General features: G+C 44.5%; 1 protein-coding gene across 1 annotated transcript in view; it reads left to right on the top strand.

Annotated features, from left to right (window-relative positions):
• sntg2 (syntrophin, gamma 2) overlaps positions 1–13,791 on the top strand; it is a 1,105,459-nt gene that overhangs the window by 16,033 nt on the left and 1,075,635 nt on the right. Inside the window, exon 2 of the mRNA XM_041187804.1 lies at positions 13,442–13,555. Within this exon, the coding sequence (XP_041043738.1) occupies positions 13,529–13,555 (27 nt within the window). The 5' untranslated portion in view covers positions 13,442–13,528. The remainder of the gene's footprint in view (positions 1–13,441; positions 13,556–13,791) is intronic.

The raw sequence follows: 13,791 nt of genomic DNA, 5'->3' as shown, positions 1-13,791 counted from the left end.
GGACAGATACATAAACAAACATGAAAATCCAAAAGCTGCTCTCTAAATTGTGCTATTCCAGTATTAGCTTTGTGAAAACAGCACCTCAGTGTCTGGCTCACCATTGACATACTTTAAACTGCATGAAGTTGCTGTATTTGGGCAGTAGTTTAAAAAGTAAATTAGCCATGAGAAGTTAGTCACATTTCAGTTTAAATACTCTTTTAATTACATGATAAATGTTGATTATTGCCAAACAACCTCTCTGGTACTGAAAATTAACTATTACATGTGTGGAGTCTAATTCTTTCCAGAGATAAAAACAAAAAACTGCAGATGCTGGAAATCCAAAACAAAAACAGAATTACCTGGAAAAACTCAGCAGGTCCGGCGGAGAAGAAAAGAGTTGACGTTTCGAGTCCTCATGACCCTTCGACAGAACTAAGTAGAAATAGAGTAGAAATAGACTACTTTAGTAATTTAGGCTAATTTAGTACACACAATTTATGTAGCGTCCAATCTGAGTATTTACGTGGTTCGTCCACATTGTGTCTTAACTCCAGGAAGCCACAGCCAAGGGCGGTGAGAAAGTCACTGCCGAGGGCAGTGAATCAGGTGGAAGCGGAGCTCTGGGTTGCCTGATCTTGATTTTCAGTACGTCAAAATTTGGTAAGCGTGGATGTTCGTCACTTAGGTAATGGTGAAACTAGGTAGCCGGTCACATGGTTATGGTCCGAAGACCTACCCTGAATTACATCATCTGAATGTGTGTTACTTTATTAATTATTTATTTACATTAACCCGAGGAAAAAGCCATAATTAGTTAACATTGTTATAATTAACACCGTGTAACCACTCCCAAATAATTAAACAAGATAAAAACTAACCATAATGCCAGACTATACAAGTTCATTTAACCATTATGTACAAATTATCCACCTTACCCGCCCACCGGGGATCAGGCGTTAGGCCTCCCACCCTGGAGATATACAATACCCATCTCGTGCAGCCTCTCTGTCCTTCGTCTTGGGTCTATTTCTATTTAATTCTGTCGAAGGGTCATGAGGACTCGAAACGTCAACTCTTTTCTTCTCTGCCGGTGCTGCCGGACCTGCTGAGTTTTTCCAGGTAATTCTGTTCTCATTCTTTCCAGGTTTGATTGTTGTTAGAGATTAATCTCTTTGAAGCTTTTTGGGACATTTTCTCTACATTAAAATGATTAGAACAAGTCAACAAAGGGGAAATCTGATTAACAAATTTCTGAGAGTTTTTTGAGGATATTACCAGGAGGATTGATAAAGCGGAACCAGTAAATGTGGTACAGCTGGATTTCCAAAAGGAATCCATAAGGCGTCTCACAAAACGTTAATAGGAAAGTTAAGGGCTCATGGATTTGGGGGTAACATATTTGGTTAATGGACATAAATTGGCATTCTGTGACTCGTGGAGTGCTGCGAGGATCAGTGCTAAGGCCTCAGCTGTTTACAATCTATATCAATGTGTTAGATAAAGAGCCACAGAGTAATGTATCTAAGTTTGCTGACAATACAAAAGCTAGTTGGAAACATTAGGTGTGGGGTGGACACAGAAATGCTGCAAAGAGATGTGGATAGGGAAAGTAAACAGGCAACAAGATGGCAGACGGAGTATAATTGGGGAAGTGTGGAGTTACTTTGGTTGTGTGAATAGAAAAACAGAATATTTTTGAAAGATGTAAATGTTAATGTTCAAAGAGACTTTGGTGTGCTTGTACAAGGAACACAGAAAGTTAGCAAGCAGGTACAGCAGGCAATTAAGAATGTAAATTCTTGGCCTTTATTGCAAGGGGATTGGAGTACAGGAATAAAGAAGTCTTGCTCCAATTGCACAGGGCTTTGGTGAGTCCACATTAGGAATGCTATGAGCAGAATTTTGTCCTTAATGGGCAGGCGGGCTCCACTGGTTCAGCGGCGGGTGGGCAGTTAAGGCCCGCCCAGTGGGCCACCCGACGGGAAGTGCTATGCGCTTCCTGTGCGGGGGAGATTCCCCAACTGTTAGAATGCGCTCTTTCGTGCATGCGTGCAAAAGAGCGCACACCTCCCTGAGGCAAAGTGCTGCCTCAGGGAGATCTCTGAAAGGCTGGCAAATATAAAAACTAGAACTATAAAAAATTCATTAACATGTCCCCCTCACGTGAAAATGTCACACGAGATGGGACATGTTAATGAAATAAACAAAAACATTTTTAAAACCACTATCAAACCTCATCCCGCCACTGGATGAAGTTTGTAAAAAAAAATCACCTACCCGCCTGCCCATTGGGCCCGTGTGCCGAGCCGAAGTTTGCACAGGCCCCTCATAATTATCGACAAATGGCAAGTTAACGGCCTTAATGAGGCCTTTAATTAATGGCGGGCGTGCGTCCTGCTGCTGTGCGCCCCCGCCGACCTACATATCGCGATGCCACGCGCTGACATCAGGACGCTCGTGCGACGTCAGCACGTAACATTTTAAGCGCTGGCATGTGGGCTCCGCCACCCGCATGCCAGCCAGAAGGTTCTGCCCTGGGTCTCTAAAGCAAGTATATCCTTCCTTAAATATGGAGGCGGTACAGTGAAGACCAGATTGGTCCCTGGAGTGAGGGGGTTGCCCAGAGATGAGAGGCTGAATAAATTGGGTTTATATTCTCTGGAGTTTAGAAGAATAAGAAGCAATCTCGTTGAAGCATACAAGATTCTGAGGGGCCTTGATATGGTAGAAGCTGAGAGATTGTTTCTGCTGTCCGAGAATCTAAAAGTCAAAGGCACAGTCTCAGGATAAGCGGCCAACCATTTAGGACTGAAATAAGGAGAAATTGCTTTACTTAAAGGGTTGTAAACCTTTGGAATTCTCTATCACAGAGTGTCCTGGATGCCCCATCATTGAGGACATTTGAGGCTGGGATTTTTTATACATACATTCATGGGATGTGGGCTTTGCTTGCTGGGCCAGCATTTATTGCCCATCCCTAGTTGCCTTTGAGAAGGTATTGTTGAGCTGCCTTCTTGAACCGTTGCAATCCCTGTGTTGTACGTACACTCACAGTGCTGTTCTGGGGAGGGAGTTCCAAGATTTTGACCCAGCAACAGTGAAGTAACAGTGACAGACAGTTTGTTCATCTCTCAGAGGATCAAGGGATATGGAGAATGGGCGGGACAATAGATTTGAAGCCCAAGATCAGCCATGAACATTAAATAGTGGAGCAAGCTTGATGGGCCATATGATCTACTCCTACTTGTATTTCTTGTGTTCCTGTTAAGTTCCAAATATGTTGTCTTACACAAGGCCTCCTCCATATATCTTTATTATGTTCAAACCAAGGCTATGTCCTAATTCTTTCACCCCCCACATCAAGAAACTATGGTACTTCATAATGAGTTACTACTTCTGTTAAAGTAGCAAAAGAGGAATATCATCAGAATGTATTACAAATTCTTCCACTGTTATTGCCAACTCCAATTTCTACTCTTTGTAAGATATTCTACATTTAGGAGTGGTATGTGAAACTTATTCCATAATTTAAAAATGTACTGATAGCAACACAGGATTAACATGTAGCATGTTTTGTGTTTTTCCTAATGCATGGTGAACATCTTGCTGTGCTCATTTGTTGATATGGGGCATTGGTACTGTTACATTAGCGCCCAACACAGGACATGAGTAACACAAAATGGAACAACGCTACATAGCACAGATGATATAATGCATGCACTGATTACAACTCTGATCATTTTTTTCCACTTCGTTGGTCCAAGTGGATGATGTGAATCAGAATTGACTGAAAGCAGATTCTGACTTCATTAAGATAGATAAAACAAATTACTCTCTCTAACTGATCTGAGTGAAATGAATGTATTTTTGATGCTTCAAGGCAGGATAAACAACAAAGATTAAAGTTTACTATAAAGTGGAACTGAGTTGTCCATTGCAAAGATATATTAAGAAAAGAGTCGTGTACACTGTATAAAATTATACTGGGTGTTTTCATGTATGCTGGATTCAGTAGTGGGTAATTTTAGCTGTATATATTACTTGAACATATACTTTAAAATGTTAGAAAATCTTTTGTACTGTTCATTTTGCAATTTATGTTACAATTGTGTAAAATAAGTTGTATAAATGCATTTGAATCAGTGCCAATTTGGCATTGAGCATAAAGTGTGACATCATCTTAGCAAGGTACTCCCACACTGCCCCAATTATCAATATAGCCACAATAAAGTAAATCTGACTCCTCAACTTCAAATTTAATATTCATTTTTAATTTGCCAACATTGACATGTAATAATAGTTTATGTTGCATCTGAACTCCCTTCCACTCCCATACAGAGTCATATCCAAAATGAATTCTCTAAGCCTTGGAAGCTGCCACTGTATCATTTCACCAAAAGCTCAACATTATACTTAATATGTAGGAGTGCCATCAATTGATATTATGAGAGATGGGTAAAAAAACAAACAAAACGTACTTTGAAATAGAAACAGAAAACACTATTAGCACAATGGGCGGGTTAATGCTATTATACGTCAGTACAGATCCTTCCTCAGAACCCGATATTGATGAAGCCCTCCATTCAAAACATTAACTTGTCATTTTACAGAAGCTGATGGCAATACAATTCTGGCATTTTCTCTTATAGTTTCAGCATTTTCAATATGTATTTTATTATATAAACCACCTGCAACCCCTGCTGTGCTTTAGTAATGTCCTGAAACTAACTTTTAAAACAAAAGCAATGGAAAAGATGAGACAACTTTCTGAGGGGTGGTGGGGGGAGGGGGGCATTGGTGATGATGTGTTAAAATGAAACAGATCTATTTACTGCAGATTTCCAATCTTCAGGCTGTTGATTTTGTGCTCATTGGACTCAGGCAGGAACCTCGTGTATGAATGGTATTCGGGGTCTAATGAAATCAGTGGGATCCTATTGGCCTTTTAACCTGGGTATGAACAGGACAGCTGTGAGGCAGAAGCAGGTCAGGCCCACCACCAAATGTGGGCTTCCTAGGTAAGTATAAAGCTTTTCTTTGTGAAGCCAAGAGGAACTAAAGTCATCCACCAAGCCCCACCAGGAATATGTAGGGCTTCCTGATCCCATGATCCATTCCTCCACCTCCAAGATCATAAGTTATACTGACCCCACCACCACTAACACCTGCTCCAACACCACCACACCCCACCCCCCAAATTTACCTCCATGCCCATTTAGTGCTCCTGGGCTGGGCTGCTGAAAATCATCTTCTGCCCGACTGTGCAAGCCATGGTTCAGCTGGTAGTGCATCTACGTCTGAGTTAGAAAGTTGTGTGTTCAAGTACAAAATAAATAGAAAACCTAGGCTGGCACTGTAGTTCACCACTGAAAGAGTGTTGCACTATCAAAGAAAGGTGCTGTTTTTCAGATGAAACATTAGACACAGACTCCATCTGCTCTCTTAGGTGGGCATAAATGATAGTAACAATATTATCTTCAGTGTCCTGGTTGGTGTTCATTCTTCAACCAACATCACTAAAATAGACTCTTGGTCATTGTTGTTGTAATATTACTTTAAGGGATAGCAGCATGGCATCACTAGAAGGGAAGTTTGTCATGCAATCCAGTCTTAGTTTCACTTTTGCCTTTGAGCTGGGCACATACACACACACAATTCTGCTGCTGATGTCTTCAACCTTTCTGCCTTTGTACTAATGTTATTATGTATCTCATCTAAATAAATGAAACCAAAACATGTTTACCCAATGTCTTATTAGTGATTGGTGCCTTTATATCATTGTAACAATACAACAATGATCACATTGTTGTTTGTGGGAGCTTAATGTGCACCGTAATGTTGCATTTCAACAGTGATGGCACTTAATAATTACTTCTTTGACTGTAAAGCATTTTGGCCTGTCCTGAGGTCATGAAAGACACCATGGAAATGCAAGGCTTTCTTGGTTTTTTCCTGTGTTGGGCAGCCATCTGGCCACTGAAATGTAGATGGAGCCTTGAAGTGCCCTAGATGTAAAATGTACACGGGTGGATGATTTTGCAACCATCGTTTGGGCTCTACCCCACCCAGGATTAAAATCCAGTATTCTGATCTGTACAATGTAAAATATATTTAAATGAAATAATTTAATGACATATTATGGTGCCATTTTTAAACTGTTTTTCTTGCCTTTTTCTATCTTTTGTTGAATTTTGACAGCATTGTACCTTTCTCACAAGAATTTTAATTTTTCGCCAGGGTTTAAATTTCCCCTTTACTTTCAAAATTTATGATTTTTTTCCTATGAAGTCACCCTTGTGACAGTATTGGCTGTTCAAGTCAATGGGCGGAACTGTCCATGCCCACTGGCATCGGGTGTGTTCAGTGACATGAGTGGACAATTTGGTGAGAAGGCCAAAAATCAGTTTCACAATGTCGTGAAACCAGATTGTGATTGTCCGGTCAGCCCGTCGAAGGCGGGACACGTTTCCCGCCATCGGACATCGGGAATCTCATTGTAATACATCAGCATATCATTATAAGTCTAGGCCACTGGACTCATCCTCCTGGCTGGATCGTCCGCCCATGTCAGCAGGAATACACGCTGGTGCAGAACACGCTTTGACAAGTGGAACATGCAGAATTCGGTAATTACCGCTGACATCCAAGGAGCAGAAGATGCTGGAGCCCAACAGCAACAGCATACTGGAAGTGCATCTATAGTATGCTGGGTGGATTCTCACGGACTTGGCTTTATTGTGAAGCAGCTCATGGAAGTTGGAAAGTCACTGTTGATGCTCACAATGGACGATGGTTGAGGCGGTGGCAGAGGAATGTCTAGGATCAACTGGGAGAGGAAGAGATATGGGGGTGCGGTGAGGGTAGGAGCAGGGGAAAGAAGGTGTCGGGCGGTGAGGTTGGGAGGGGAGGAATGAAGGTGTCAGGGAGTGAGGTTGGGAGGAGGGAAAGGAAGGTGTCGAGGGGGTGGGAGCGGGGGAGGGAGTACGGGCAGGAGGAGGTAACGGGGGAGAGAGGGGGCTTCCTGGAGGGGTGGAGGGGAAGGAGTTCCTTGGGAGGGAATAAGAAATTCTGGGGGGTTAATGAGGAGGGAGGAAGAGTTCTGGAGGGGAGATGTCCAAGTGAATGTGCAAAGGAGGGATCTGATGAGTCCATGACTGCCTCCTGGGGAGCGAACTGAGGGTGGACATGGTATGAGGGAATGGTGAAAATGACTGAGGGCACAGTGAGGCAGTAGGGTGGGAGGTTGAGGGTTCGACAGTAGCGGTAGAAGGGATGATGAGGGTGGTTGGTGGGGACTCGAAGGCAGGCACGGACTCTGGGGGTGGGAAAGAGGAGGTTGGGGAACAGAATGTGGATGGAGGTGGGATTTTCGCAAATGCACGTTCACCTGGATATCCCCGAAGGAAAAGGGTTGTAGCTGGTAGGTCACGGAGGGGAGGTGGAAGGTGATGCCAGGGGGTCAACACTGATGGGGAAAAGGAAATGTGTGACTGGGGGAGGGGAAAGAATGGAGGAGTGAAAGTAAAATGGAATTAGCAGCATGATGGTCCAAATTGAAAGTGAAACAACAGTCATGGTGAGTGAAATCAGTTGCTGAATGGGAGTATGTTATTGAATTGGTGGAGATGCAGGTCAGCTCAGATGGACAACTGAAATCAAACCCCAGCAGGCAGCATTCAAATTGCTGAGGTGAGTGTGATACGGGAAGGACCCGTGTGCTTGGGAGAGTATTTGCATGAGGCTCCGAAAGGCCCTGCCACACACACAATTCCCCCTTCAGAATCACTTGTGGGCCAGCTGCACCCTGTAGTAACAGAGGACGAGGTTGAGGGTCTCACAGACAAAAGGGACTCAGAAGGAAAGGACAACCTCTGAGATTCCTGAGTGCATGACCCAGGGTGTCCAGTGCTATTCCTCCTCCCTTCAGTTGGCCTGAATCCTTGAGGGGATGGGGCACCTGAAGAGACGTTGAGGTGTCCCATTTCCCTCTCGTATTGCCACTGCAGGAACTCGCCCATGGCTCCCACAATGGAGTGCAGATCTATGTGCATCTCCGCCTTCTGATGGACCAGGGTCTCCATGGTGTCTGCCATCCTCCCCATGGATACTTCCATATGTGCACATGTGGGCACCACTTCATCAGAGAGCAGGCGGACACACTCCTCAGGCTCGCAAGCCGCTCTGTTGAGGGCTTCTAACAGCTCTGTGTGACGTTCCCTGCCTTCTGTTGACTCTCCAGGATGAGTTAGAAGGCCGAATCCACAGGCTCGTCATCTGAGTCGGACCTCATAGATGCCTCTTACCCAGCAGTCCTCTGAGTGCCCAGGAACTCGGCTGAACCTGCCTCCTGCTGCTGTGGACATGTGTCCATGCGGTGACCACCAGATTGTGAAACCGAGCCTGCCTTAGATCTAAGTCCCACCAAGGTGTGTCTCTGTACTGGTGGAGAGTGTGGGTAAGCGCTGTGATGGTTCTTCCAGGCTGCTTGTTTCCAGCTCTTCAATGCAGGAGGCGTCCTCTTGGCTGGAGGTGGAGGCTGGAGCTGAGGGATTGGCTGGTTGAGGGTGTCAGTCACTTGGTAGAGTCACCTGTGAACCAAAATAGAGATAACTAACACATGGCAGCAGAGTCAAAAGCAGGAGAGAGAGCACTCACAGTTGTGTTGAGAGATGGATTAAGTGGTGCAGGATCTTCAGGTGGGTGTTCATCGCCAATCTAACCAGCACCATAGGCATCACCCAGTTGATCCTAGACCTTCCTCTGCCACCGCCTCAACCATCATCCATTGTGAGGCAGAGTTCACGTCCTCACCAGTCAGCGCGATGACATGCTCCTGAAAGTGAGTTGAAAGTGAGTGAGGGGCCTAATGTGGGTCACTCCACCCCCCGGTCTGGGACCTCTCCCTGCTGATGTGTGCTAGCTTCTCCTGTACAGAAACAGAAGGAGAGAGTGTGAGCAGGACACATGATACTGCATGGAATGTTTGTGTGGTGAGTGGAGCCATGGACAGGATGAGGATGCAAGCTCCAGGGGATATGAGCCTGATGGAGATGTGAGGGTGTGTGTGAGAATTAGTGTTGTTGTCCCTTGAGATGTCCCTTCTGAGTCCCTTTTGTCTGTGAGACCCTCAACCTCATCCTCTGTTACTACAGGGTGCAGCTGGCCCACAAGTGATTCTGAAGGGGGAATTGTGTGTGTGGCAGGGCCTTTCGGAGCCTCATGCAAACACTCTCCCAAGCACACGGGTCCTTCCCGTATCACACTCACCTCAGCAATTTGAATGCTGCCTGCTGGGGTTTGATTTCAGTTGTCCATCTGAGCTGACCTGCATCTCCACCAATTCAATAACACACTCCTATTCAGCGACTGATTTCACTCACCATGACTGTTGTTTCACTTTCAATTTGGACCATCATGCTGCTAATTCCGTTTTACTTTCACCCCTTCGCCCTTTCCCCTCCCCCAGTCACACATTTCCTTTTCCCCATCAGTGTTAATCCCTTTGGCATCATCTTCCACCTCCCCTCCGTGACCTACCAGCCACAACCCTTTTCTTTCGGGGATATCCAGGTGAACATGCACATTCCCTTCCTCCATCCACATTCTGTTCCCCAACCTCCTCTTTCCCAACCCCAGAGTCCGTGCCTGCCTTCAAGTCCCCACCAACCACCCTCATCATCCCTTCTACCGCTACTGTCGAACCCTCAACCTCCCACCCTACTGCCTCACTGTGCCCTCAGTCATTTTCACCATTCCCTCATACCATGTCCACCCTCAGTTCGCTCCCCAGGAGGCAGTCCTGGACTCATCAGATCCCTCCTTTGCACATTCACTTTGGACATCTCCCCTCCAGAACTCTTCCTCCCTCCTCATTAACCCCCCAGAATTTCTTTTTCCCCTCCCAAGGAACTCTTTCCCCTCCACCCCTCCAGGAAGCTCCCTTTCTCCCCATTACCTCTTCCTGCCTGTACTCCCTGCCCTGCTCCCACCCCCTCGACACCTTCCTTTCCCCCCTCCCAACCTCACTCCCTGACACCTTCATTCCTCCCCTCCCAACCTCACCCCCCGACACCTTCTTTCCCCTGTTCCCACCCTCACCGCACCCCCTATCTCTTCCTCTCCCAGCTGATCCTAGACCTTCCTCTGCCACTGCCTCAACCATCATCCATTTTGAGGCAGAGTTCACGTCCTCACCAGTCAGCGCGATGACATGCTCCTGAAAGTGAGTGAGGGGCCTAATGTGGGTCACTCCACCCCAGGTCTGGGACCTGTCCCTGCTGTGCCAGCTTCTCCTGTATAGAAACAGAAGGAGAGAGTGTGAACAGGACACATGACACTGCATGGAATGTTTGCGTGGTGAGCAGAGCCATGGACAGGATGAGGATGCGAGCTCCAGGGGATGTGAGCCTGATGGAGATGTGAGGGTATGTGTGAGAATTAGTGTTGTTGTCCCTTGAGATGTGAGATCACTATGGATGTGTGAATGTGTGAGTTGACAGTGATGATAAGAGTGACTTACCCTGGTGGAACAGAGGAGATCATTCATCCTCTTGTGGCACTGGGTGGATGTCCTCTTTTGCAGGGTGTTGGCACTGACCACTGCTGCCACTGCCTCCCAAGCCAGATTGGTAATGCTGCTGCCCATCCTGCAACAGGAGCAGGGGCAGAGGACATCACGGCGAGCCTCCACTGTGTCTAAAAGGTGAAGAAGGGACGCATCATTGAACCTGGGGGCTGCAGCCTTTTTGCCTTTTCGGGCCATGTCTTCTTTGCAGCAGTCATGGGCTGGAAGCACAGAGGTGTATGCACGACTGGACATTAAATATGGTGCCCGGCGTGATGAAGCTGCATGATGATGGCATGGTGGGCGAATGAGAGCCCACCCACCATGGAAACAGCATTTTTTCCAGGAATGCATAATTAATGTGGTGGGATGGGACGCACAGTGTGAAATGCCGCCATTGCGGCCGGTGGCTAAAACAACATTTTACCCGCCCGGTACCGCACTTAGAGCAAATCTGGAATGATTCTGCCCAATGTCAAGTGAAATATCATTTTCAAGTATGACTCAACGTGGTGCTTTTTGTTTTGCATTTTTCCATGTTTTTATTGATATTTTTATTTAGAATTTTCCATAATTGGATTAATATTTAAAACTTAACATAAAAGCAGATGCAATTAGTAGTAGCAATTCAATCCAGAAATTTCTGTAGAATTTTGTCACATCTCTCACATTCCAGTTTTTTTTCAGAAACCACCTTATTATTAAATATATATATATACAGTGATCAAATATATATATATAAAGTGTGAAGGTAATAATAAGTTATCCAGAGAGTGACTAGAATATGAAACTTGCTACAACTTGGAGCTGTAGCAGTGAATAGCATCGATATATTTAAGAGGAGGCGAGATAAACATGTAAGGATAAGGGATGGAACAATTCGCTGACCAGGTTAACTAAAGTAGTGTAGGAGGAGTCTCATGTGCAGCATAAATACTGACATAAACCAGTTGAGCTAAATGGCCACATGTTTCTGTGCTGTAAAATGTCTCTAGTTGTAATTAATTCCATGTATATGAAGTTTAAAAGAAATACATATATGAGACTAATTATATAGCTTTTTTGTCAATCAGGAGGTGTGGATTTGGATCTGCCATGGAATAATTTTAGTGCTCCATATATCTTTATTGTATATCCTATATTTATCCTTAAAACAACAAAAGAAAATTTTTAGTGCTGTGATGCAGGGTTGCATTGTCAAACTTTTGTTGTGAAGCTCATAAGTATGAAGTAGACAACTGTCTTTGCATGACTTTGCTGATGCTGCCAGACCTGCTGAGTTTTTCCAGGTTTTTCTGTTTTTGTTTGGGATTTCCAGCATCCGCAGTTTTTTGTTTTTAGCTTATTAATGACATTGGATATCCAAAAGATCGCTATCGAAGTACCAGAAACAGAGTAGGGCAGGAGGGGACCTGAGCCGGACTGGAACAAGGCATGTTCCATATACCCCACAAAAAGACAGGCATAACTAAGACCCGGGTGAGCAAAGACGGGAACAGCAGTCCGAAAATCTGTCGAAGGGTCATGAGGACTCGAAACGTCAACTCTTTTCTTCTCCGCCGATGCTGCCAGACTTGCTGAGTTTTTCCAGGTAATTCTGTTTTTGTTTTATAACTAAGACCCGAGTGGGTACCGCAAGCAACATATTCTATTTGGGGGAAGTGAGAGAAGTTAAAGAAGAAATTGTTCAATGAGAAAACAAGTTCAGCCAGGTGGAGATATTGGTGGTTGTGGATGGGAATTGGTTGGACCTCTGTTCGAGGAAGCAGCAGAGAGCCCTCAAAATGCCCTGATCGGAGGGATGGAGGTGCAGAGAGATTGCGTGTCCATAGTGAAGATGAGGTAGTTCAAGGAAGGAAACTGAAACTTATTGAAATTATGTAGGCTGTCAGAAGAGTGGATGTAGGTGGGAAGAGACTGGACAAGGGGAGAAAAAATAGAGTCAAGATAGGAAGAAATAAGTTCAGTGGGGCAGGTACAGACTGAGTCAATGGGTCTACTAGTTTCTAGGCAGGTGTTTTTGGAAAAAAGTTTCATGTACTTTCTATACAAAAATGTGAAGGAGGGTAGGAAAAGAACAGGTGGTCCATTGAGTCTTTCCTGCTTTGTCATGATTTAACTCCCCATGCTTTAATTCCTCCTCCCCAACTTGTACATGGGTAGGCGAGCCCTCCCACAGGCAGTCTCACACACATGCACAAATAACCTGTTAGACATGCACAGATTTATATACACACACACACCACATATATGTGTGTATGTCACATATGTCTGTGTCTGTGCATGTGTGTGTGCATGCGCGCATATATTTATTATATCTATACATACACATATTCGATCAAGCAATCTGCTGCTAATGGGAAACAGAAAAATGCTCCATGACCATTTAGGAAAAAATCTTTCTTTTTAACTTTGATTTGGACATTGAACATCACTGTGAAATGTCAGAATATTAAATTTTGAGACTAGTGAACAGAAATATCCTATAAAATACAGCAATTCATCCAATGTTTCACTTTTCATCATTTGGAGCACAGCTTTGTCTACGTGCTTTGCCAGCAAAAATAATGTGCAAAACAGAGTGCTGGTCATGTAAGTTTTTGTATGCTCGCTGCACTGAAAACAAAACAAAATCAAATAAAAAATGATTGCCTGCTATTCTGATCACTGCTACAGAGCAGTCTATATTCACCTCATGGGGATCAACTTCACAGATTCTGATAACAGAGATTCCTTTGAGACTTGTGCTGTTTGGCGAATAAACTCAACATTTTGAAAGACTACAGTTGTGTACATAGATTCCATTGCTATTCTGTGCGTGTTGTTTTGCTGAATATGCTATCTTCTTTGCTTTGTATGTCTCTCACTGTTGCCTTGTTTCCTCTGCAGTCCAACCCAGCTGAGATTCCCCTCCAGATTTCCAGACAACTCCCAGCCTTCTCCACATGCTATTGATGACATTTATCCAGATTGCACATGGATCTGAGTGAACTGGAAGTTGCGGTAAGTTGGATGACTTTAACCACATATATTTCTTTTTGGAAGTGCAAACGGATTTTGCTCATGCTACTTGTACTAGTCTTTTGAGTCTTTGCACTACCATGCAAGCAGTTGGATGTTATTTAAAGAACGTGATGTTATGGTTAATGAAAGACCTTTAGCATTCCGTGCCAGTGGTGTCATGTTACCACTAGCACAGATTTCTGCTGACAGTATTTCAGAACTATTCAGGAGTGGTT

This window comes from Carcharodon carcharias, chromosome 5 (genome assembly GCF_017639515.1).
Source record: "Carcharodon carcharias isolate sCarCar2 chromosome 5, sCarCar2.pri, whole genome shotgun sequence".
NCBI lineage: Eukaryota > Metazoa > Chordata > Chondrichthyes > Lamniformes > Lamnidae > Carcharodon > Carcharodon carcharias.
This window is presented reverse-complemented; position numbering and strand designations above follow the sequence as displayed.